The 27277-nt window shown below is 37.9% G+C and overlaps 1 protein-coding gene across 2 annotated transcripts in view; it reads right to left on the minus strand.

Annotated features, from left to right (window-relative positions):
* Window positions 1–27277, minus strand: part of Spag16 (sperm associated antigen 16) — a 912250-nt gene that overhangs the window by 241360 nt on the left and 643613 nt on the right. For both annotated transcript variants that reach the window (XM_055617071.1, XM_055617070.1), the window contains one exon: window positions 19964–20090. In XM_055617071.1, the coding sequence (XP_055473046.1) occupies window positions 19964–20090 (127 nt within the window). The remainder of the gene's footprint in view (window positions 1–19963; window positions 20091–27277) is intronic.

The following is a 27277-nucleotide window of genomic DNA, read 5'->3' on the forward strand; positions in this document are numbered from 1 at the left end:
ATCTAGAGTCAAAGTTGAGTAAAACATAATGTTTATATTTTTTCCCTCTGAATTCTAGTAATCTGTAATATTTTTCTTATAATAAAGATATCTTTTATGAACCCACAGGAGAAAGAATCATTGGGAGAGCTGTGTCCTTTTGGTGGGCATGCTTCCAAATATTTCACTGTGCATATATTTTTCAATACGTTTCTGGCAGGAATGAAGCCATATTTTTTTTTTCTTTTTTATCCTTAGGATAAGTAACTCACATATGATTGAGTTGGCTAGCTTGGAAAACAGTATAATCCAGACTTGAGCCCCTTTAAGAGTATTTTTTTTTCATACAAATTTAACTTTCTTGGTTCAAACAAAATTAATGAGCCAGTGTGATGAAGCCCTCATCATCTTAGAGAACTCTCTGATGTTGTATGTGTGTCTTTCAGAAGAGGGTATTTTTATACCATACTATGTACCAGACAAAAGCTTTTTCTATTCAATAGCTGTCCATCTTTCTGTACTCAGGGGAAGACAGCATTTCTCTCTAAAAAAAACGAAGAGAATATCAATGGGGCTAATATCTTCAAAGTGCTTAGAGCTCAAAGCAGTTGCCTGCAGTTGTGAAGGGTCCCCACCCTCATTATCTTTGTGAAAGAAAAAGTGACCAAAATACAAGATACCGCCTGGTTTCTAGGGGCAGAAATTCTCTGCAGAAAGTTAAAATAAATATCCACTAACTCATTTCTTAGCTTCATTCTTTGAATTTCAATTTGTTTTTTAGAATAAAAGAGTTAAACTATGAACACCTCTTATGTAAAAAATGACAGGTTGAAGTAGCACAAAGTTAAGGTATATGGGTTGCATCAGATAAGTTTTTTTCAGACCCAGCTATATTTTAAGGAACAATGGCTTGTGTGATATAATTATAAGTATCCAGAGACTATCAAATTATGAGTTACACGCTATGACAATTTCTCTTCCAGGCACCGGGCACCTTATGTCATATGAGAATTCACTTATCCTCTATCCTCTAAAAGAAGTGTTGATATTTCTAGAAGTCACTAATAGCAGAATAGGACTATCACACATAATCATGATGACTTAATTTGAATCAGAAATAAAGTGTTCAAGTCCTGTAAAGGAAATCCTACTGATAGAGCAGCTTTGACCGAGGTAACGTTTGTTCAGGATGCCTTGTTAGGATGGTCCGAGGCTGTCTTTACCCATGGCAGTATGTCATCCTTCAGAAGGTGCTCAGGGCTGAGATCCAGGCATGCACCCACGAGGCTTGCCCTTTCTTTGTGCTCAGATAACTCACACAGCAAAACGGAAGTCCTTTACCTGTTCTACTTAACCTTAGACCATTTAACCTTGATCCCCTTAACCTTAGCCCTAATGTTGTATTTGTCTCCATGGAGCCCTGCTCCAGAATATTCTTTGCCAAGACCTCTACACGACACGCTTTCTAGCCTCATGAAGGTTGATGTTCCTCAGAGGCCTCTTCTGTGTGTCTTATCTGAAAAAAAAAATCCATTCCCTGTTATGGTTATACTTATTAACAGTGTGACTGGATCTAGATTCCCCTAGAAGACAAGCCTAGGAAACATAAGGAAGTTTCTAGGCTGGATTAGCTGAGGTGGGAAGAATGTCCCTGAATGTAAGAAGCAGACCAAAAGGTAAAAAGAGAGGTTAGAAAAAGATTTCTAACTTTCTGCTTCTCCAATTACTGTGTAAATATCAAACAGACTTATGTCTTGTTTATGAATTTATTTGCTTTATTGCAGGAAAGTTAACGTACACACAAAAACATAAGAGGTCTACTTCATTATTCTTGATTTACAGATGGAGAAATATAAGTAAACTATCCAAAGTTAGAACATTAATTGGTCATACAATTTGGATTAAACAAACTTACAAGAAGCAGTGTTCCCCAAAATATTGCTGTTCTTGCCTGTTCTACTGTCTCTGCTTATAATTAAGTGAAAAAATAAAATTAAAATATATTATCAAATACATATTAATTAGGGGCTGGAGGGATGGCTCAGTGGTTAAGGGCACTGGCTGCTTTTCTGGAGGTCCTGAATTCAATTCCCTGAATTCACATGATGGCTTACAACTATCTATAACTGTAATTTGATGGAATTTGATGCCCTCTTCTGGTTTGCAAATGTACATACAGACAAAACACTCATATACATTAAGTACATAAATAAGTAAACCCTAAAAAAGAGAAAGGCAGGTGTACATCTTTAATCCCAGCATGGGGGAGGCAGATGCTGGTGGATCTCTGTGAGTCTGAGAACAGCTTGGTCTCCAAAGCCAGTTCCAGGACAGCCAGGACAGTTAAGAAAAACCTGTCTCAAAAAACCTGTGTGTATGTGTGTGTGTGTTATTTGACATATAAAATACAAATTATTAACTCTGATTTGTGTGATATCAATCAGATTATTTTTTTTTATCATATGGTTTTCTCAGATTTTTTTCCTCAGGAATATCTTCAGGAATTATTTAGGATAATGAAAAATGCAGATCTTATAAAAATAATGCCACCTGTGGCCACATCAAAGGTATCTGAATATTAATGTGATTTGTAAGCATTTGTAAGCTATTAGTCCAATAGCCTTTCATTTTCCCCTCCAGTTTACAAGCTCCTGAGGAGTCAGCAGAAGAGTCATGAATGACGGAGTGTCAGCAGGAATAGGACCATACTCATTCAAACCAGGGCATCAATTTGCTGTTTCACATGTGCCCTACCATTTCCTCACAGTGAACAAACTTATCCCATGCTGGAAGAGTTGCAGTGACTGAGCCCTCCACTGTTGGAAGTCATCTTCCGTAGGTAGAAGAACTTGTGTGGCCAGGGATGGGTTTTCACAATGAGACGGCCACCAGCAAAGGGTATGCAGCAGAACCTTTGGCTCCTTCCGGAATCCTAAGTTAGCAAGGTGTATTATTAGTTTTCTGATTCTCTTATAAAGTGGCATGACCAAGTCCTCTATAGAAGAGTTGATTTTGGCTCACAGTTTCAGAGCATTAGAGACCATGACTGCAGGCTGGAGTCATGGCAACAGGAACCAGGAAGCAGAGAGCTTACATCTTTTGTGTGTGTGTGTTTTAATTTTAATTTTTTATTTATTATAATTTATTCAATTTGTATCCCAGCTATAGCTCCCTCCTTTGTCCCCTCCAATCACACCCCCCCTTCTTCCCCCCCCCCCCCCGCCATCCCCTTCCCCTAGTCCACTGAAAGGGGAGGTCCATCCATCTAACCCTAGTCTATGAGGTCTCATCAGGAGTGGCTGCATTGTCTTCCTCTGAAGCCTGGTAAGGCTGCTCCCACCTCAGGTGATCAAAGAGCCAGCCACTGTTTTTTGTTTTGTTTTAAAGATTTATTTATTTATTATTTATACAGCAACCTGCCTGCATGTATGCCTACATGCCAGAAGAGGGTACCAGACCTCATTATAGATGGTTGTGAGCCACCACCAAGTGGTTGCTGGGAATTGAACTCAGGACCTCTGGAAGAGCAGACAGTGCTCTTGACCTCTGAGCTATCTCTCTAGGCCAAGAGTTCACATATTGAACCACTGGTAGGAATCAGAATCAACTGCAAGTGGGGGAAGCTTTAAGCTTTAAGCTCTCAAATCTCACCCTTCCTCCAGTGACACACTTCCAGCAAGGATGCACCTTCCTACTCTCTCCAGACAGCTCCTCTACCATGAGCCAAGTATTCAAATGCCTATGATTATGGGGGACACTTCTCATTCAAACAACCACATAGGCTACACCTTTCATAGAAGCAGGAATAGAGGTATAGAGGTTGGGGTGAGCACTGGGAATAATTGAATTAGACACTACACCCTTGAGAGGGTATTCTAGAAAGGCCCCCTCCCACATGTGAAGGACTGTCAGGGCATCAGGCATTGGCCTCTAATAGGCACACCCTTCAACTTCCATTGGTTTCGAATGAATTGTTTTCACCCTTCTTTCTTTATGGCATTTATGGGAGGAGACAGATAGGAATTAGCAAACATCTGAGGAATCATTGCTCCGTCTTCCATATTCAACAAGCAATTTACAACACACCAGTTCCTTATAGTTTCTGTCCACACCGTTCCCTTTCATGTTTTCTTCTGTTTCACATACAGGCACATGCTATTATTATTGAAGATTAATTGTAAACTGAATCTAGAGAATTCAGACACAAGGGGAGTGCCTCAGAAAGAACACCCACACTTATTTCTTTACATGCCATGCCAAACTGTATATACACATCTGTGTCAGTCATGGCCCTGGCAGGAAACAAAAGAGTCTCATTTGGATGGAAGATTTAAAGAGAATCATTAATGAAGGGATTATTTACCAATGAAGTAAATACAGAGGAATAACTGAAAAAAAAATACATGCATGAATTAGAAACAGTGGGGACTTGTTACTGCACAAAGCTTAACAGGAATGGGAAAGGAAATGGTCTAATCAGAAGACTGGCTGGGAGCTCTTCCCACAGCAGGGAAGAACACGGGAGCTGCAGCTGTGGGCCAAGTTACACTGCAGTAACTGCGTTAGGTGGTTATGCACCTGAGCAAGGTGGGAGAGGACCGTGCAAGGTTCCACTCTCACCCTCTGATCTAGCTCTTGTATCTCATTGCCATTGCTCATTTCCAAATCTATGTCAGTGAGCAAGATGGTCTCTGTGTGCATCAAAGGAAGATGAAGAATATAGTCTGATAAGCAGCAAGACACTCTGATGGAGAAAGAACAGCTCGGCGTCCACCCATCAACCTGTCTACTTAACTGCCTACTCAGCTCCTGACTGAGATTATGGTCTATATTTTGCTGGTACATTTATTTTCATGACATCGTCTACTCTAACCTCAGGGGATATATGGTAAAAGAACCCTAATGGACATCTGAAACTCCAGATAGGAGGGAATTTATGTGTCCTACATATTTTCCTATATATGTATACATTTAATGAAACTTAATTCACAAATTAGATACAACAGAATATTTAAGCAATAAAACAGAGAAGAACATATGTAAAATAAGTTATATGCATATGGTTTCTTTCTGTCTCATCTTGACATTTTCAAGGTATACAAAAGAGAAGATTGGTCTCCAAGATAAGACCGGTAAGGCAACATGAATTTTCATGTTACTTAGAGGAAGAGTACACAATATAAGATATATATTATCTTTATTTCTGAATTTCTCATTAATATTTCAGGACCAGGGTTGACCATGAATAGCTGAAACTACAACAGCGAAACAGTAGAGAGGGGGGGGACAACTGCGTGCATCATGAACAGCTGTCTTCAGATCTATTAGAACACATTTGTATTTTAAAGGTTTATGGCATCCCCTCATGCAAACTTCAGATACTATATGTGGACAAGAGTTGTGCAATCCTCATTCAGAAAGGCAAATGTGAGAGACATGTCCTCTGTGATAGGTTCCTGTCCTGTTCCCTGTTTTCTCCCTCTTCTGATGTCCATCTCATTTGCCTTTCTGAATGAAGATCGAGCATCTTACCAGGGTCATCCTTTTTAATTAGCTTCTTTAGGTGTACAGATTTTAATATGATTATCCTATATTATATGTCTAATATCCACTTATAAGTGAGTATATACTATGTGTATCTTTCTGCTTCTGGGATACCTCATGCAGGATGATCTTTTTCTAGATCCCACCATTTGCCTGCAAATTTCATGATTTTTTTTTGTTGTTGTTTAATTGCTGAGTAGTATTCCATTGTGTAAATACACCACAATTTCTGTATCCATTCCTCAACTGAGGGACACCTGGGTTGTTTCCAGTTTCTGGCTATTACAAGTAAAGCTGCTACAAACACGGTTGAGCAAATGTCCTTGTTGCATACTTGAACATCTTTTGGATATATGCCTAGTAATGGTATAGCTGGATCTTGAGGAAGCACTATTCCTAATTGTCTGAGAAAGCACCAGATTGATTTCTGAAGTGGTTGTACAAGTTTACATGCCCACCAGTAATGGAGTAGAGCTCCTCTTTCTCCACATCCTCTCCAGCATGTGTTGTCATTTGAGTTTTTGATCTTAGCCATTTTGGTGGGTGTAAGGTGAAATCTCAGAGTTGTTTTGATTTGCATTTCCTTGATGACTAAGGAGCTCCACAAGGAGAGCAACAGAACCAAAAAATCTGGCCCCAGGGGTCTTTTCTGACACTGATACTCCAAACAAGGACTATGCATGGAGATAACTTAGAACCCCTGCACAGAAGTAGTACATGGCAGCTCAGTGTCCAAGTTAATAGGAACAGGGACCATCTCTATGAACTCATGGGCTGGATCTTTGATCACCTCTGCCTGAGGTGGGAGCAGCCTTACTACTAGTCCACAGAAGAAGACAAAGAAGCCAGTCCTGATGAGACTTGATAGACTAGGGTCAGATGGAAGGGGAGGAGGACCTCCCCTATCATTGGACTGGAGGAGGGGCATGGGAGAAGAAAAGAGAGGAAGACTGGGATTGGAAGGGGTTGGGGGAGGCGGCCACAGCTGGAATACAAAGTGAATAAACTGTAATTAATAAAAAAACTAAAATAAAAATTAAAAAGATGCCCATCTGAATCGTTTTTGTACACTATTTCATAGTTAACATGAATAATAATGTCACTATTTTATCATTAAATACCTAAATGAAACTCTCTAATAATGACATCACATGAGAGAAATAACTGACTTTGAATCATAGCAAATACAGCTTCATAAACACAAGTTCTGCAATCATCACTGAAAACACAATATTTAAATCTGACTGAGAGACATATGATTGGGTTATTATGCGCTACTATCAGCATGATACTCATAGCATGAAAATCTTACTATCCTAAAGCCCAAAGCTAGGCCAGCCTTTCCTATGAGAAGAAATATTTACATGGCTGTGTATTGAAGTAGGCAGAGAAAAGAGTTACAGAGACATTTGAGTCTGGGAAGACAAAGAGTATGGAAAATAATTCTAGAAATATATAACCTACTTTAACTATCTTAAAACAAAGTAGGTATCAGGTTTGCCAATAAGAGTAATGTTTATTTTTGTTAATAGCAAAATCCACAGGACTAAGAATTAGAACCCGTTATTGAAATGAGTGACATTCAAATCCACAGAGAATTAAGTCATGGTATTATGGGATGAATATAATGGTTTATTAAAAGATTGTGCTTCTATAGATAAGTTTCAAAAATCACTATTTCCCATTGCCCCAGAATTTCAAATATATAAGCAAAATAAACTTTCCCACTAACAAATAATTTTAAGTAGAATAGAATGTGTACATATAAGTTATGCTGATACAAATATCTTCAAGGAGATTCTTAAAGCTTGACATGATGAAATGAACACATCCAACTGATAGTAGCGAAAGATAAAAATCTCTGTTAGCAAAAACCACATATTTAAGTTTTATAGTGATATGCGGCCATATTATTTTTTTACATGAAACTCACGAGTAGTGATTCCATGAAGTGTATCTTTTCAACGGATCAGTGGCATTCAGTGCACAGTTCCAGCACACCAGACCTTGCAAGGGAGAGCTACAAAGGTAACTGTAACTGTCCAATGAGAGAGATTGTGATGAGGGTGTTGGCATAGAACACGTTGAAGCAGCTTAGAAAAAACTTAGGGAAGAATGTGTCATAATGTACTAGGTAAGTAAATGTTAAGATGAAGGAGGGAGAGATTTCCTAGTAGAAAGGAGTGATAAAATTGATAGAAATACATTGATATGGAAAATGTAAGAATATAGTAGAGAAGCTGGGTGTGGTGGCACTTGCCTGTAATCCTAGCACTCAGGGAGGAAGAGGCAGGATGATCGTAGTCAGTTTGAACGCAGGCTGGTCTACAAAGTGAGTCCAGGACAGCCAAGGCTACAACAAAAAACCCTATCTCAAAAACAAAACAAAACAAAAAGAAAAATTAGGAATTAAAATTAGGAGTAGGTTCTCCTCTCCTTTTTTATCTTAGTTTATCAGTTCTCATCAAAAGTGGCTGCATTGTCCTCTCTGTGGCCTGGTAAGGCTGCTTCCCCCTCAGGGGGAGGTGATCAAAGAGCAGGCCAATCAGATTATGTCAGAGGCAGTCCCTCTTCCCATTACTATGTAACCCATTTGGACATTAAACTGCCATGGGCTACATCTGTGCAGGGGTTCCAGGTTATCTCTATGAATAGTCCTTGGTTGGAGTATGAGTCTCTGGGAAGTTCCCTGTGTTCAAATTTTCTTGTTCTGTTGCTCTCCTTGTGGATGGAGTTCCTGTCCTCTCCAGCTCTTACTATTTCCCACTTCTTACATAAAATTCAATTCACTCTGCCCAATCAAAAAGGAGAGGAGAACCTCCCCTATTGGTGGACTTGGGGAGAGGTATGCATGCAGAAAGGGGAGGGAGGGTGGGATCGGGAGGGGAGGAGGAAGGGGCTTATGGGGGGATACAAAATGAATAAAGTGTAATTAATAAAAAATAAAAAATAAAGTTTAAAAAATAATAAAAAAATTTAAAAAAATTAGGAGTAGAAATTTTTAATTAAATTTCTATTTTTTATATTAATTACAGTTTATTTACTTTGTATTCCAGCTGTAGCCCCCTCCCAATCCCAACCTCTCTCCCTCATCTCCTCCCTGCCCCTCTTTAAGTCCACTGATAGGTGAGCTCCTCCTCCCCTTCCATCTGACCCTAGCTTATCAGGTCTCATCAGGACTGGCTGCAATGTCCTACTCTCTGGCCTAGCAAGCTGCTCCTCCCTTGGGGGTAGGGATGAGGGTGGGGAAGGTCAAAAAAACAGCCACTGAGTTCATGTCAGCGACAGTCCCTGTTCCCCTTACTAGGGTACCAACGTGGATACTGAGCTGCCATAGGCTATGTCCAAGCAGGGGGTCGCACATACCTAAACATAGTAAAAGCAATATACAGCAAGCCTATAACCAACATCAAACTAAATGGAAAGAAACTTAAATCAATCCCATTGAAATCAGGGACAGGGCAGGGCTGCCCACTCTCTCCATATCTCTTCAACATAGTATTTGAAGTCCTAGCTAGAGCAAAAAGACAACTAAAGGAGATTAAGGGGATACAAATCGGAAAGGAAGAAGTCAAAATATCACTATTTGCAGATGATATATTAGTATACATGAGTGACCCCAAAAATTCAACCAGAGAACTCCTTCAGCTGATAAACACCTTCAGCAAAGTGGCTGGATACAAAATTAACTAAAAAAAAATCAGAAGCCTTCCTGTATATCAAAGATGAAAGGGCTGAGAAAGAAATTAGGGAAACAGCACCCTTCAAAATAGCCACTAGTAATGGTAAGTACCTTGATGTAACTCTAACCAAGCAAGTGAAAGACCTGTTTGAAAAAAAAACTTCGAGTCTCTGAAGAAAGAAATTGAAGAGGATATCAGAAGATAGAGTAGGAATTTTAATGAATGTTATATGTTATAGAGATGTTAAATGTTATATATTTTAAAACTTAAATAAAAGAATTAGAAAGTAAAGATGGGGCACAGAGTGGGTGAAATAATAAAATTAGATGACAGCGTATGGTATATTGAAAAGTAAGATTGGGTTATTTTTGTTTGCTTAAAATTAAGTTTTATGTAAAGAGAAGTGAGTACAAAAAGAGTAGAAATGGGAGAAAGATAGTATCCATGGTTACAGGTAAATCTGGATGAAGTGAAGTGGTCCCTAAGGTCATATGGCTACAGAACAAATGGGGCATCATTTGAAAACTAGGAGAGGATGATCAAAGAGAGTGATGAGCACTCTAAAGACAATCTATAAAAATTATCCTTTAACCGGAGATGGGTGCTTCTAGTGAATCTGTTGAGTGTCCATACATAGTCAACCTCCATACACAAATACAAGATACCCTTTCTTACAAACAGCACTGGAGCAAACACATAAAGCAAAGCACAAGTGGCGGAGCGTAGATTAAAAATTGCAGCACTCCACACTCTTCTCTGAAACCATGCATGCTCTTGTAGTTTACTTTATGTAGAATTTCACCTATTCCTTCGCCACTGCATCCCAGAGTTTAGCCCAGTACCAGGCATACAACAAACTTACGATAAATAATTCTTAATTAAATTGATATATTTTCCATTACAGCAACAGAATATGAATGTTAAAGTGAAGAATGATTATCATATTTATTCTTTCAAAAGTATTTAGCATTCATTTTAAAATATACTATTTTCTTCTTGTACTCTTTTCTCCTATTGGCATGAAATGGAGAGGATGATGCATGATGGTTTTGAGCAATTTTTACTTACACTCTTAAATTACAAGCGAGAAGAGACACTTCTGAGCTCAATCAGACTGAGTAAATCATATTTGAATATTGTTTGAAATTCAATTTCAGATAACTAGAACTGCAGGTTATCACAAGTGCCAACTGTCCCAGCTCCAGCTCCATGAATAGCGAGTGTACTGTGTGTTCTGGTTTGGTTTGCACATCTGTTGAACTGCAACTTTCTGCAAAGGATTATCCTATTAGAAAGCATCATCTTGGCAGATTAAAGATGATTATCTATTCAATTTTGTATAACAGACCATTAAAAAGAAGGGGAATTCTTCAGTTACTGACTCTAGATCATGTAGTATGTGTACACTGAATTCTAACCGTTACCATTTAATCTCTTAACTAGTGTATTCTCTTAAGATTAAAACAATCCATTCCTTTTAGGTTTCCAAACTGCATCCCTTGGAAAAATTCAAAGCGCTGATGTCTCATATTGCTTTATACAAACACTTTTTTTTCATTAATTTGCCATATTTCAAAGCTACATATGATTGGCATACACATTTGATCTTTATTATATCAGCATAGTTCATTATTGTTTCTAAATGATGCTGATATATCCACAATTTACTCCTCATGCTTGATTTATAGACACAAAGCTTTATGAAGTTTTGGCTTAAGGGTGGCAGAAAAAATAATTTGATAGCAGCACCTTGTTCATTTGTTTACAAGTGTGCATTTAAAAATATTTCTAACATAACACCACAGGAAATCATCATTAAATATAATGATGCTAATGTAGGCTCGATCAGGTCTGGGGCATATGCTTCTTTCCAGTTGTTTGTATGTAATCACATATACAAGCCTTATAAGGAACTTCTAAACAGATCAAAGCAAGTCCTTTGATTGCCTTCCATATCCTGTTCTAAATATGCTTCATTGTAGTTCTTCATGGGAGAACTAAGATACAGTCACAGCTGACTTGTTTAAAATGCTACGTAAGACTGAGGAATTAACCCAAGTGTGACTGTGTGTGGTCCATGCAAGGGAGCCTACAGTAGCTTCCCGCAGCCGCACAGTGCCGCAGTTGGTAATGTTAACTAGTCATTTCTGCTCTGGTTTAAACAGATTCTTGTTCTATACGGTCCTGTAAGAGGACTTTGGCCTCGTCATTATTAATGTGCTAGAATGTGTGAATCTTTCTGCCAAAATTTCTGTGGCTACAGGTCAGTTTTCTATGGAATGTGGCTGCCACTAAAATGTGGGGCACAGATTTGGGTCACTGTTAGTCCCCAGTGTCCTCTCATTCTGTCCCTGTGCCCTGTTGAAACCCCTCTCCTGGTCAGCAAGCCTTCCTCATTTTGTTTGTGTACTTGTCTCTCTGAGCTTAGACATGATCCCTTCATTAGCGTTGCTGGGGCTTATTTGACAGGGCTTCCGCAATTTATCAATGGCTACATCACTGAAGTAAATGATACTGCCTTCCCCAGCAACCAACAGCTTTCCATAGTCCCTCAGGGATGGGTGGGGACTCGTGACCCCTCCTCCCCCCGTACGTAATGAATTTTTCACAGCTTGCTTTAGCCTTCGGCAGGTTACCACAGCGGCAGCAAGTTGGTGAGTAGAGCAGCATGTTACATCCAGAGGCAGTCTCAGAGCCCCCATCCCCACCCTGTCTGCCCTCTCCCACTCCAAGACTTTCCCTGACTCTTCAGGGGGGTGGTATAGATACTCTCATTTAGGACCTGGCATTCAGTATCCTTTTATTCTCAGTACATGGATCGGTTCTGAGTCTCTCCATTGACTCCTACTTGCTGCAAAAAGAAGTGTCCCCAGCAAAGGTTGGGAGTGGTGTTAATCCTGCAGAGCAAACTGTCCTGGAGTCTAAGGTCTCAGCATGGCGCCTGACTTCACGTCATGATCTGGGGTGGGCAAGGCTCTTTTTTTTTTTTTTTTAATTTCTAAAAAGCCTTGATTTTTGTATCAAATCCTATATCTTTTCTAAGCAAGAAGAAAATTTTACTTGTATTTAGATGGCTAATTTTCAGGTTGTAAATAACAGATAGGGGAATTTAAATGTTTAGTATAATTAGGACATCATGTCTTAATTATGCTGACTACAAGGAAAAATGATAAATTATAGATTATCTAAAAATTAGACTGTAAATCAAATTGATGAAATCACTAAATTCAAACTTTTGGGTTTTATAGATGAGAAAAGGAAATCAGAAATGTTTGGCTGTTCTGTACAATTTCACATCTCAGGGCAGGTGGATTTTATCCTTCAGTCTTGCTTTGTGTTTGACTCATGTGTCCTTTTCAAGCTCCTGGGATGTGAATGTGTTCCTACATAGTTTCTGCAAGTTCAGGCAAGCCTCATAGAAGAAAAGAAATGTGCATTTTAGGGTTCTTAATTCATGATTCCTGAAGCTATGTAGAGTTCCAAAAGGAGCCTGCACATGCTTAGGCAGCAAAGTTATCATGATATAAATCTCATGCCCTTTCAATCATAACACAAGACTCAGCTCCATGTGTAAATTCTATTGTAATTTAGGGAAATCACGCAATTCCCATGTCAAAATCCATCAGAAATTGTGAATTTCAAGTGAGCTTTAGTTTTCAGTATAGATGACCTACTCTTTGAATCACAGCCTGTTCCTAGATAATAAATGAATATCATAGTTACCAACCAATGAGAAGAGATGCTAAAAGTACCACTCCAGGCTTATGGCCATAATGCTCTGTGCATTGATGATTATTGTCTCTGCTTTCATGGATCTCTGGTTAGTGTGTCCTTAATTAAAATTTTCAAGAAATTCACATTAGTACTGGCATGTTACTTCTTGTGTTCACTGATAGTAAATTAAGTTGCTTTTATCATGGAGCATAATAAGACAAAAATCAAAGAGAAAAATGGCTGTTATTATAGAGAAAGCTTGAAGCCTGTCCCTATGAAACTCCAATTTTTCTTAATGTAATTCTCGATTTACAGTAATTAAATGAAACAGTTTTCACAGAACTGAAAGACCATGTAAATTTACAAATAAGTAATTAAAGCTCTCAAAACTCTTCCAAGTGGAAGAAATAAAACCCATCCAAGAGGTCTGTGATGGTTGAAAGAAAAGGCCTAGCTCTGCATGCCACCCTCGTCCCCTCCCAGCTCTCCTCTATATTCCAAGGGGCTGCACATGCCCTACAAACCCACTCTGTCTGTATACCCAAAGGTCTATACTTTGACTTCCATAGGTTCTCCTCATTCCTTGGTCCAGTATCAAAGGGATCTGTATTCACTTCAGAACAAAATGGAACCAAAATTAAATAATAGAGCCTTAAATTAATTGAGCAGGGTCCTGTGTTCATCTATGCCTTTTATTTTGCCCTCTGTTCTGAAGGCTCTGTGACCCAAGACATCCACGTTATAGGATTAGTTCCATCTTCCTAAGCTTGAGGCATAAAAGAAGTTGGCTTATTTCGTTCCTTTCTTATTTTAGTTTCTAATATTCATGTCTAATTAAGCGAGAACATACACAGAAGACAGCTGAGGGTGCAGGTCTATGGCAGGGTGCTTGCCTGGCTGCTATGAGGTTCTAGACTCTGTTCTTAGTATCACCATCACCTCTCCAGCCATCTCCACATAGCTTTCCTATGTATAAAATTTACCAAGTGACTATCATATGTCATGCATTGTGCAAGGACAAAAAACCTCGATATCACTTGATCATGAAAGACAAAAAAAAAAAAAAAAAGACCTTTACATTCCTTCTCATGACTCATGTGGCCCTTGCCAGGTAACTGATAGTGAAAATATAAAACCCTATGCAAAGCTCCAGGACTTCAGATTGGACATGCAACCTGTGTAGAAGCTTGCTGAGAGGCAGATGATTCGGCATTCACTGAACGGATAAGAAGCGATTCTTGGGGCGGGGTTGGAGGTCCAGCCCCCCGTAGGAAAGAGCAGGTGTTTGTTTTGCCCAAAAGACATGTAAAAAAATATGTGGCAGCTGATAGCAGAGATCAAATTTTGATAGTTTTTTTTTTTATTTCAGAGACAACTAATTGGTAATTAATGCCAACAACAGGATGCTGTATCTCAGTCACGTCATGTAGAACATCTCCATTTGATCAGTGTGGAGGGGATTTTAGTATTTAGAGCAAAAGAGCACCAGTTTTGGACAAATATCCACCTATCAGTATAGAACCACATTTTGTTATGGAAAGAATCTGAGAATATACAACTTGTTTCTCAGGATATAGATGGCCTGGCTTACAGTACTAACTCAACATTTGAACAGCAATGCCCAATGAGATTGATAAAGTTTTGGAATCTCAGTTTCTTCATCTGTAGAACAGGACAAGAACACCACAATTAATTTGTAGTCAGAATTAAAAAGGAAAGGAACCCCCTCCTATGACTATAAAGATGGAAGTGGGAGACTCACTCCAGAGGTGTGGACTGCCTCATGACAAAGACAGTTCTCCCTGAGTATCCTTCCTTAGTGACGATTTTTCCTTTTTGTGTTGTCCACTGGGCAGTGGTTCTCCAATTCCTGCTCTCCCTTTTGACCCCTGAGTTGTAGGATTTTCAGCTCTGGCTGGAGGATCATAAGCTATGCTTACTTGGGCCCGTGTAAGCTTCTGGAATTTTCTCCTCTATGTTTTAAATGTCTTCCTCTTGGCTTTAAGTCATCATGCACAAATCCTTGCTCTGTTAGCAAGTAGATGGGGTGGAAGAACCTCTGTGTGTCTCTCTGTCCTGCCCTCACCCTTCTGTGCTCTGTCCTGTCAGTCTGTCCATCCCTGGGGTAAGATATAGTAACTGAATCTGGGCAGTACCCTGGGGTCTGTCATGTGACTTGCCTGATTTATCCTGTCTCAGGAACCATTGTTGTATATTACCTTTTTGAATTGCTCACCATTCAGTGTTTGACAACTGCTATTGCTTCAACAATTTTTTTTCCTACTATTCCCCACCCTCCATCCCTCCATCCTCCCACTGTTTGGAATTCTCTCTGGCCAGTCCCTGGTATCTACTCATGCCTGGAGTGGAAGATCATATACATTTCTGACATTGCATATGTGAAGTTTAGAAATATTTAGAAATTCTACCCAAATCATTCAGCCATTAAATATTAGAGAAAAACAAACAAACAAACAAACAAACCCTGGCTTGCACACTAGTAGTAATTTTTTTCCTCATGTGTGCTCCATCAGAGAGATTTAAACAGAAATTGACTTTATTTGTTTGTTTGTTGTTGTTTTGGGGTTTTGGTTTTTTGAGACAGGCTGTCTCTGTGTAGCCTTTGTTGTCCTGGACTCACTGGACTGTCCTGGACTCAAACTCAAAGAGATCCACTTGCCCCTGCTTCCTAAATGCTGGGATTACAGTTTGCGCTGGCTTATTTGTTTGGTTTTTTGAGACATGGTTTTTCTGTGTAGTCCTGGCTGTCCTGGAGCTCGCTATCTAGACCAGGCTGGCCTTGAACTCAGAGATCTGCCTCCTCTGCCTCCCAAATGCTGGGATCAAAGGTGTGCGGCCACACTGCCCACCCAACTAGAAACTGACTTTTAAATATAGAATGATGCATTGTAGCCTTTATTAACTGACACTAATCAATTTAAGCCAAAGATTTTGGGGAATAGTTTGCTTTGAAAAATTAGGGTGAGGAGAATCTGTTACTTTTCATCTTTTTCAAGAGAAAAAAATGTTTGTGTTTGTTTGTTTGTTTGTTTGTTTGTTTCCTTTTGGTCTCTCATTTTAGTGTTTTAGGCCTGGTTCTGCTCATGAGGAACATTTGGGATTTTCTCCAAAGGCTGGGAAACTTTGCCCGTTTGAATGATCTGATACCCACAGGCTTTCTACAGAAGAGCCTCCATCTGGCTCAGATTTCTGCCTCTGCATTTTCTAGAGATGTGACTTCATTACAAATGCACTGGAATTACCTTCTTCAAAGGAGCAAAAAATATTGCTGACGTATGTAAACAGTGAAATGAGAGATGTGGAAAGGGATATGTATAAATCTTTTCAGTTTGCTTGTATTGCTTTCACCATGCAACAGCATCTAACGTTTTCTGAAACAGGGATAAGTTTGAATGAAAAAAAATATGACATTTTAAATATGCCAAGTGAGAGATATTATTTAGATAGTGAATATTCACAAAAACGTGTTGTTTCATATTCCTGGGAAGCTCTTTGCTTAATGAGAAAGGAACATTTATCCTCTCACAAATACAGTTATAAGTTTATACTAAGATATGGATGCACCTATAAACACAGATAATCTGTATTTGTCACAGGCAATGTACTTGTAAATAAAATATTATGTAAATAATGCGATGCCACACACAGTTCTTTTATCAAATGTGCTAGTGGCTGATTCTGCAGTGGAAAAGCAAAGCCACACACATGATTTACACAGGGGCAAATGTTTAAACATATATGAACATTTTGTAAATCATAAGGCATTCTTAGTTAGCCACATCAACATGCCCTCAATATCATATAAGAATGAGGGTCTAGCCTTGCGTCTTTATTCCATTGACTGGTACAAGCTGTGGGTGGATATCCACCCACAAATTGACTCACTTTTATTATTCCTAAGGTGAAAACAATGATTTCTTAGATTCCCTGTAGCTTTAAGATGCATGGTAGAAGATAGAATTCAGATTTCCTTCTTGCAGGATACCATTATCCCTTTGAATCTCCACTAAACACTAAGACAACCATCTACTCTATTATTTCCAGGAAGAAAGTTAGTTAGGGCGACTAAACAATTTCTGTCAGGTCTAAAGAATGCAGAAGATGTTATTAAATCTAACAGTATGAACTGCACCTATACTTCTGGGGTATAAACTTATTTATAAAAGCTACATATTAGAAAAACGGTATCAATCATAAAACAGATAAAGAATCTTACATTGTGTTAGATTTTCAGTCACTAGAAAGCCAGTATCTACAAAAATCACTCCTAGTTTATAGAGACGGTAGCACAGACCCTTTCTCTAGATGCCCTGCTATGAGACTGATCCAGATACATGATGACCACTTAGAATATGTAACAGCAACACATTTCTTGTTCGAAAAACTTAGCCAAGATGTTATCCAGATATTCACACGTACCACATAATACCAAGGCAGTTCATGTGAATTGACAATGACTTTCCCTTAGGCCCAGAGCACAGTTGAGGCAGTTGGAAGACTTTTGCCTCTACCAGGGCTTCATTAATGAAGTTGTGATGAATAACGCCTTGGTTAATATTGTCACAAATTTTGAGCAGGAAATGTGGCTTGGCAAAACTCAACATGTGCTTTCCATAAATGTATTTTATTTTTAGCAAGGTCAATATTATTTTGCTCTTTTGGAATCATTATACCATAGAAGCTTGCAATAGCTTGCCCTGTGAATAAACAGAAATTCGTCATGTTCAGATGAATACACATTTTGGCTCTATTAAGTCAGACTTGATTTTATCATTATATTTCAGATATTTTCATAATGCAATTCTGCTACATTTCTTTACTGAATATTTTATTCCAAATAAATAGCAAGTAGCAAAGATGTAAAAGTCACTTATCCTTGTTATGATTTTGGTCATCTCCAGATCTGCATTCTTCTTTACTCTCCTTAGAAGAACAAAATTCCCAGTACTGTACTTTGTGTTTTTTTTATCTTTCTACTCATGTTCTAATTCAGTCTCAGAGTCCCCTTAATTTATCCAACTTTGGTATATATTTTAACCTTTTAAAAAGTGTCATTGAAGATGCCTGTACAGAAGCTCAGGTTCCTAATTATTCAATGAGAAAAACCTTATGACAGTAACTTCTCAAGCATGTTGAATTAAAATTAATTATGTGTTCTTTGAAAAAAAATGGTCAAAGGATGGGAAGGTCAGACTGAAATTATGTTGCCTCGTCCTGATAACAGGGTCTCTGGTTTGCAGTTTGTGTCTTTTATGTTTCTCATCATTTTACCATTGATTCTCTATACTTAGCATTGGTCTATGATCAGTTGTTTGGTGATCATGGGGAAAAAAGTAGCTGGACTCTAATATATTGATTGGGGCACCAGAAGATAGATGCTGATATTTATTTAAAATGATGTTTGCCTGGCTGTTCAAAGAACTTTCCAACTGGAAAGCAAAGGTCAATAGAAAGTCAGCAGCAACACATGTAATAATGACAATTAAACATAAAGCTTTTTTTTTGATTGTGCAATAGTTTTTTAAAAGCCCTTAACTTCTGTTATTAGAATGTACAGGCTTAGGTTTTACCATTCCAAGTTCCACATTCAAAGACACAAGTAGTTAAATGCCCATTCAAGATAATGAAGATGGGTTTAGGGGTGTCACTTGTCTGTTATACCTTAGTAGAAACTCCTGTGGAGATCTGATTCCAGTGCAGATACACGTGTCAGAGCACTATGCTGAAATATTAATACTCACATGTAACAGTACGGAATGAAATTCCAACTGATATTTGTAATCTTTTATTCTGCCTAGTGCCTCATCTTTCAGTTCTGGCAGACCATAAATGTCATAATGTCACGAATATTACTAAAAGTCTTTCTTTTCTTTTGGAAAATTTCACTTAAACTCAGGACCTTCCTACTTCTAAGTTGTAAGTATCACAGGCTTTTTCCACCACACCCAGTAACTAAAAATTCGTTGTTTACAATATCATGTATATGTTCATATGTAATGAAAATGCAACATACTTCAAGAAGATAACTTACCATTTACACTTTCAGATGTTTAATAGTAATAACATAAAACAAACCAGTTCCAAGAAACACACAGCTATTGTCTTATGACTCGAGAATTGCTCTTGGTATATTTCTGCTTCTGGACCAGAGAATTAGTATGAACTATGTTTTTTTTTTTTTTAAATAAAGCATCATCTTTTCTTCTTATACATTTATTTCCTCCTTTACAACTGAAGTTTTGTCATATTGAGATTTTAATATATCACAAATAACTCAAAGCCTTGGAGAAATTCTCAAAATTTCAAAAACCTTAAATATACATAACTCTATCAAGGGGAAGATGTACTGTCCTTTCCTCATTTACCAGAGTCTGTCATTAAAGACGGAGATGCAGCAGTACTTTAATCTCCTAAGTGGACAATTGGAATCATTTCTCTTCACAGCGGAATCCACTCTTTTCATCATCAGTAGGGAGAAAATATTTCATCTGCTTGATAATTCTTACATTATTTGTGAGGAAATGCTATAAAAATTTTCATAGAGCATAAAACACTTAACTACAATAATAGATGAATATGTACATAAATTCTAGAGCATTTCTGAGCAATTTATTAATTTTCTTATAATTAACCTATTTCATTAAAATGCTTCAAATTCATCTCAATGCAGTTTTTGTCCTTCTCCTCTCAGTTGCTGGTGTTACAGAAAGCCCCGTTGGCTTAACCTGGGCTAGGAGTCTCTGGGATGTGAGCTGGAAAGGGACTTCTGATGCTGTAAGCAAGCTTATCGTGTGGCTACATTAATATCACTTCCCTTTGTTCAGAATTTCCCTGTGTGATTGTATTTCTTTCATAATAAGATTCATGATTTTGAGAAATACCATAGCTGCTATGGTTCCTGTTTTCAAAACAGAAAATTACATTCAAAGTATTACCAAAAAACTTTAAGAGAAAAAAAGGCATCTCAGATAAAAATATTAATGTTAGTTTGGTGACAAGAGTGAGAGAATAACGGATCCTACCTGTTGAGTCAAAGTTCACTTCATTGCCGGTACTTGGACCCACATCAATGGACACAATGGGAATGAGATTCCGGAAGTCCCACAGCTTTATAACTCCGCGGGCATCGCAGGATGCTATTATGTGCCCCTTGAAAACATCACAAAAGAAATAGACATAAGCCATGCCCTCCTTTGATCCCAGCACTCAGGCAGTCAGAGGCAGGTGGATTTCTGTGAGTTTGAGGCCAGCCTGGTCTACAAAGCAAGTCTAGGACAGCCAAGACTACACAGAGAAGCCCTGTCCCGAAAAACAAAACAAACAACAACAAAAAAGGAGATAGATATAGATATATAGTAAACCACAGTAAAACCATAAACATGATATTTGTGTTACAGTTTTATCAATGCTACAAAAACCTAATTCTCTAGCCTAAAAAGAAATTATATCTTCATCTTGGATAAAATATTACCTCAAATTATATTCTTAAGATATGAAATCTTACATGAAAATTATGAAGATAAATTCTAAGAAATTAGATTTTAGTTACGTTGAAATATGGTAAAAAATACACTGTTATGTAAATTGGATGTATATGAGATATGTGACGCATAAAACTACAAATATGAAACATTACCTCATATGTGCATGCATTTCATTTAATAAGCTTCTAATTAATTAGCACTGCTAATTGATTCCACAAATAAAGGGAAAATGGGGAGTTAGGATGATAAAGAGATGCAATGGTCAGGTGATTGATTGGGTTCAAGCAAAACTGGCTGCAGATAAACGATAATTATTGTGGTCCGTTAGACAAACTTCTTAGTAGAGATGTTTGGGCTCTTTTGTGAACATATTGTATCTGTTTGTTAATGCTTATGCTATTGCAGGAAAAATGCTAAAAACAAACAATTTTATAGAGCATTAGACACTTAATTACAATTAATAGCTGCTGTGTTGGAACAAGAAAAAAAAGGTGTGTTCGGGTGCAGCAGAGGGAACACGGAAGGGTAGATGGTTCAAGTGCAGTGAAGAAAAGAGAGAGAATGTCTTTGCCTGCAGAGTAATCAGCCCATGCCCACCCATGGGGGGGTCCATGGCAGTCTAGACTTCCTGTCTAGACCATGGCCTCTCAGATAAATGTCACTTTTTGGGAATCACTCCATGACAGTAACTTGGAATGGGGTGATGGGCAAGAAAGGTCTTCTGCTCTTTTTCTACCCTCATCCTTATTGTTTCTGCGTTCACCTTTTTTGCCTATTCATAAATGCAATGAATTGCCACATTAGAACCATATCACTGTTCACATTCACTTCTTAGACTCTTTTCAATTGGTTTTACATTTTCTTTTTAAAATTAAGTTTGATTTTAACTATCAAGTCAAAACTTTCTTTTTTTTTAATTTTTAAAAATATTAGGACTGGAGGGATTACTCAGCGGTTGAGAGCACTGACTGCTCTTCCAGAGGTCCTGAGTTTGATACCCAGCAACCACATGGTGGCTCACAACCATCTATAATGAGATCTGGTTCCCTCTTCTGGTGTGCATGAAAACAGAGCATAAAATAAATAAATAAAATCTTAAAAAAATATTAAAGGTATTAAATTTATTACTAAAGAACTTTGTTATTTTAACCAAAGTCATTTTTTTTTAATTTCCTGAAAGGATTACATCCCTCCTATAAGAACTGAATAGCCTTTATAAAGAAGAGTTCAAGGGATTAGTTTCCATGTCCCTAAACACACCAGCGGTACAGGAGATTCCATTAGTTGTAAAATTCTGTAACTACTTCCACTGACAAAGCAACATGAAAGCTGTATCCCCAATCTAACAAATGAGATGCTTAATCTTTGCCATGACTTAAAAAGAGCAGAGAGAATTTGAAATTTCCTCAAGTATATAAACACATTTTATAAGAATTGTGAGGAACCGGTGAGTTCCACTCCAGAAAAATGAAAGAATAGTTCACGGTCTTAGCAGGGAATATTAATGTCACAAATTAGAAAAAGTTCTTTCCAAATACAAAGACTTTCCATCATCCTCAGACATCACAAATTGGATATTTGTTCAACCTGGAGAACATAGGAGATAAGTTTTAATCAGAATTTAATTTGGGGACACCTCTCGCCACAGGCATGTTTATTGACTTAGAATTTGTCTGGTGACTTGAAATTAAAATGGGTGTAAGAAATATACCCTATCACAATGAATATTAGACTTTGAGGAAATACATTAAAAATTTTTAAATATTGTCTTCATTTATATTGGGTCAAAATAAATATTAAAATGCCTTTATGCTTAATAGCCAAAGATGTTGCTGTCAAATGATGAATGTTCAGTAGTTTAAAAATACTATAACAATTCAACAACTTATAACATGTTTTTAATAAACTATGTGATGTATTATGTGATTCAGTAAAATGAGTGCATAGTAATATTTACAAACCTTTGAGCCGTGACCATAATTTAACCATGGTTTTAATTGCCTTAGGAAGTTAGAAGCAATGACTAAGGAAGTGTTATGGTAAACTGAACATAACTTATGAAGAGCTAGAAGTTGATTTTTAGATTTGATAACTGCATGACACTAGTTAATAAAGGAACTACTTAGGTTATACAAAGCAGGCAGGGTACACGTGCAGCCTATCATGGTGTTTGCAGCATACTGAAGCTCCAGAAGATAACCATTAAATCGGAAGGTGAATAATACCACCAGGGAGTTAATCGTAATGTTTTAGTTTAATCCGAGTCTAGTCTTAGCAGTATTAAGACTAATATTAATTTTAGTTCTCAGGGTTTTGAGTCAGTAACAAGCAATATAGATGATAAAGAGGGTTATTAAGAACTTGGATGTCCTAACGACTCTGGAGAGTGCCTTTTCTCATTCAGTTAAACTGGAAGAACATCAGCCCACACCCCTCCTTAGAGTCTGGAACTATAATCTAACATAGAAGAAACACATCCTGCACTGTCGTATGGTCAGCTAGCAGCCAGGAGCTTCTTAACGCCAAGTTGATGCCAAGAGCTGCAGGGAGACAGCTCACTTCACTGCCCCTCTCTCTTTCTCTCACAACACAGCATACTGATACATTGTAAGAAAATGAAAAAATGGAATGCTAATGGGGTCATTTACAATTTCAGTTAATATAAGACTGTTTCATAAAGCAATAATATCTGTTAAACAGATAAAAACATATCACGTGACTGTGATTTTTAATGCAGGTTTTACAAACTGGAACATTAACCTACAACTGTGGTAAAAGGGCTATACCACAGAAAGTTAAGGCAAGTCCTAGATAGGCACAGTTTTCTATAGGAAAGATCTTATATTGCAGGTTAGGATTAAGTGCTTTTGATTGATCATAGAAGACATAGGTACAATCTTCTTAGACTTAAAAAGGACTCTGAGTAAATGCTAAATTCATATGACTCAAAATGTTATTTTTAAAATGCACAGAAAGGGTCAGAAATCTAAGTTGTAAAAAATGTTTTGTGATCACAAGAATCAAAAAATTATAAGCATGCATCATGCATCACCTTTTACCTTAGGGTAGTAGTTCTCAACCTTCCTAATGCTGCGACCCTTTCATACAGTTCCTCAGGTTGTGGTGACCGCCCCCCCACCATAAAATTATTTTTGTTGCTACTCATAACCTTAATTTTGTCACTGTTATGAGTAAAAATATGCAGGATATTTGATCCCTTTGAATCTGTTTCTAGTCGTAGTGTGGGTCAACCCTAGCACACACCTTTAATCCAAGAGCTTTCTGTAAGCATGATTAAAATGAGGTTCACTTTAGGTCAAGAGGCAGATTGATAGGTAATGAGCATGGGGAAAAAAAAAAACAGAGAGTGAGAAGTCTGAAGAACAGATAGAGTGGCACAGTAAGTAGAAAGGAGGAACACTAAAAGTGACTAAATTGGAATCAATAAAAAATTTTAAAAAAGAAAATATAGCACTACTTAAAAAAAAGGAACTTAAGCTGAATAGGAAGGTCTTTTCCTTCTGGGACTTGAACTACTTAGGAAAGGCTTGTTCCTTCTGGGATGTCTGCTGAGTAGGAAGGTCAGCTGAGTGCTTTCTCTGTCTTGCTCAGCATCTGGCTCCTGATTCTTTATTGATAAAATTTAACAACTGGGATTTTTAAAAACAGCATTATAATTGTAAATATTTGTATTTTCTGATGGTCTTAGGTGACCCCCGTAAAAGAATCATTCAACCCCCAAAGGGGTCGTGATCCACAGGTTGAGAAATTCAGCCTTAGGGTATTCTGATAAAAAAATATCATAGATAAGTGTCACAATCACATAAGCTGTCAAATTTCCATCATATTTCACAATATACAACTAAAGATGGTCCAGAAAAACTAAAGTTTATACGCAGGGTTATAGAATATACCTATAAACAGTAAATTAATAATAATAATATCATCTTCCACTAATTAAATAACTACTGCTGTGTGTTTCAGAGTGCTAAATATTTATACACACATACACAAACATTAAGTCATCCTAAAAAAGAAACAAAGTGATTAGTAAATGCTGATTCCCTGTATTTGTAGATGAAGAAACTGAGCCACAAAGATATTAAGTTGTCTCCAATCCACACAGCAGACAGATGAACAGCCAGTAGTCACATCTCTTTTTCTATGGCATCTGGACTAGCCAGTGATCTCTACCATGAATCAAAGGTAGAGCTGGGAAAAAATAGGATTTTCAAGGTAAAAGGGCTTAAAAAGTTTGGTAAAATGACAACAAGGAAAATAAAAATAAAAGAGAAACAAAGTAAGGGTGAAATCACGGCTTTCAAGCTCTGGTTCAGAAGTGTGTGGCCCTTTGGCTTCTGTGGGGAGAGTCTGAAAGAGCTTTGTGTCAGATGAGAGATAAAAGCCAACTCACTGCTAACCCACAAGTAGTGCTAAGATCTTCCAATCAAATGAGACAGAAGTTGGACAAAAGTTTCTGGCCAAAGTTGTTTGAAATTGCACTTTATAAGTGATGAACCGAGAGAATGTGGATTCAGCAAAGAATCTCACAATCTGGACTAGAACCCAGATCACACTGAGTGCCTGAATCTGTGGTTTTCACACTGAAAGGCAGAGCTTCTGCATCATTAATTCGAAACCTGTGATTCAAAGGGACCCTGGGGCTGCTGGCCATGGGCACCTGGGGCAAAGGAAGTAGCTACAGGGATGAACTCTATAAAAAGGATATGAAAATACAGATGGAGAGCACGGGAGGTGAAAGCAACAAAAACCAGAATTCTTTTGTAATAAAACGTTCGCTTTCTGTGTGTGTTACCAGGGATTGAAACCTTAAAAATGCCAGGCAAACATTCTACCACTAAGCTACATTAAAATTAATATTTCCCAAGTAACTGCAGATTTATATATCAAGATGACAGGTCAGGTGAAGAAAACAAAAAGTGTATATAAAATTCAACATCAACGAAGAACCTGAACTAAACAAACTCAGTTTTAATATATAGTAGCAGCAATCATGTGAACATGTATCGAGGCCAGACAATTTTATAAGAAATGAAAAAAATAACACAATGGCCATATTTTCTTATAGTGCTGCAATTATAGAAAAATTTCACCAGGTTAACAAAATAAAGCAAGTGGAAAGTAAATGGGGGGGGGGAAGCACCATGAAAATGACAGATTTATAATTAACTCACAATGAGGGATTTGTATTATATCATTATATTTTAAAATAACGTTAAAGCCATTGATGGAAATTCCACATGTTTTTTGAAAAAATTGTCTCTTAGTTTTGTGTGCATATGTGCACTTATTAAGTGTAAGCCCCTGCAGATGCCAGAAGGTGTCAGTTACAGGCCATCCTCAGCCACCGGTGTGAGCTAGCTCAGTGAGGAACTGAACTCGGGTCCTCTGAAAAAGCAGCCGCCTCTCCAACCCTGCCTACATTTCTTCTAAAAGGATCTAAATTAAGTAGTTGAGGTATTCGGTTGCATACATATTTTTTTTTTTTCTAGAAAGAAATAACTAAACCGCGATAGAAATTTATGGACACCTAAAAGTAAACTCAGCTAAGAAATATACTAAAGACAAATGACATCAAAAGCTAATCTTCCCTGAGCGGGTACAGATAACTTGAAATATTTGTCGAAAGGAGAAAAAAAGAAACAGTTACCAGGGAAAAGGTCGTAATCAGCAGCACGGGTGTATGAAAGAGGAATCATGGGGGCCGGGAGGGGACAGTGTTGCGGGTAGAGAGGAGAGATTAGTGGCCCCTAGGTTTCTTCCGCAATAACTGCCTACTTTTTTGTGTTTTGAAACAGTGTTTCTTCCTGAACCCATAGCTCGCCATCTGACTATATTGGCTGGACAATAATCCCCAGATATCTGCCCGTCTCTGGCTCCCCAGGGCTGAAACTGCAGGGAGTTTGTGGGTAGAACGCACATCCTCCGGCATGTAGAGCAAGTGTTAACAGACTGATCCAACTCCCTGCTTCAAGATGGACCATTTTTAAATATGACGGACACTAAAGAGACATCCGCAGAATCTACGAGGTCTTGATGCTAACTCTAAATTCTTCAGAAAACTGAGTGTTTAATCAAACAAACACAAACCTTAAAATCAGCTAACAATAAGGTAATAACTATAACAAAGTCATCAATCGCACATAAAAGAAGAAAGTAATCAGGAGGGAAATACTAAATTAGTAATAATATGAATAAAACCCTGCTGTTTAAATGAGGTAGACAACAGAAAGTCCTAGCTATAGTGTATGTGTGAGTCCCTGTATGCACAGTGTGTTTTCAGTCCTGCAAGGCCAGAAAAGAGCATCAGATCCCCAGTCTTGTTCAACTGCTCAGCCATCTCTCCAGTCCCTAGAAGAAAAATTGTTGATCTTAGCAACAGGTACTTTTGTACTCATCTACAGGTAAGGCGTTTCAAGACGGACCAATTGGGACCGCACACAGTCAATTGAGCACTCCTCCATAACCATTAATTAAGGAAATGCCCCAAGGGCTTGTTTGCAGCCTGAGTTTACCGAGGCACAGAGGACTTTAGCTTGTGTCGACTTGACATAAACTATCCAGGCCAGGACCAGGTAGGTTCTCACCCCCTCAGTCTACAGACAGAAGTTGTTGGACTACTTAGCCTGTTATCAAAAAAGCCAGTCTGATAAATTCCCCTTTGCAATGTATACTCGTTCATGTTCCTCAGAGAACACTGACAATGCAATCACTAGCAATAAAACAGAACAATTAGAACAACACACTTTAATAAAAGTTGTGTGAGGGTGGATTCTCTTTTCTTTCTCCCTCTCAAATAATCACAGTTCGTCCTTGCATTATGATACCATT

Source organism: Psammomys obesus, unplaced genomic scaffold (genome assembly GCF_907164565.1).
Source record: "Psammomys obesus unplaced genomic scaffold, mPsaObe1.curated_primary_1811, whole genome shotgun sequence".
Taxonomy (NCBI): Eukaryota; Metazoa; Chordata; class Mammalia; order Rodentia; family Muridae; genus Psammomys; species Psammomys obesus.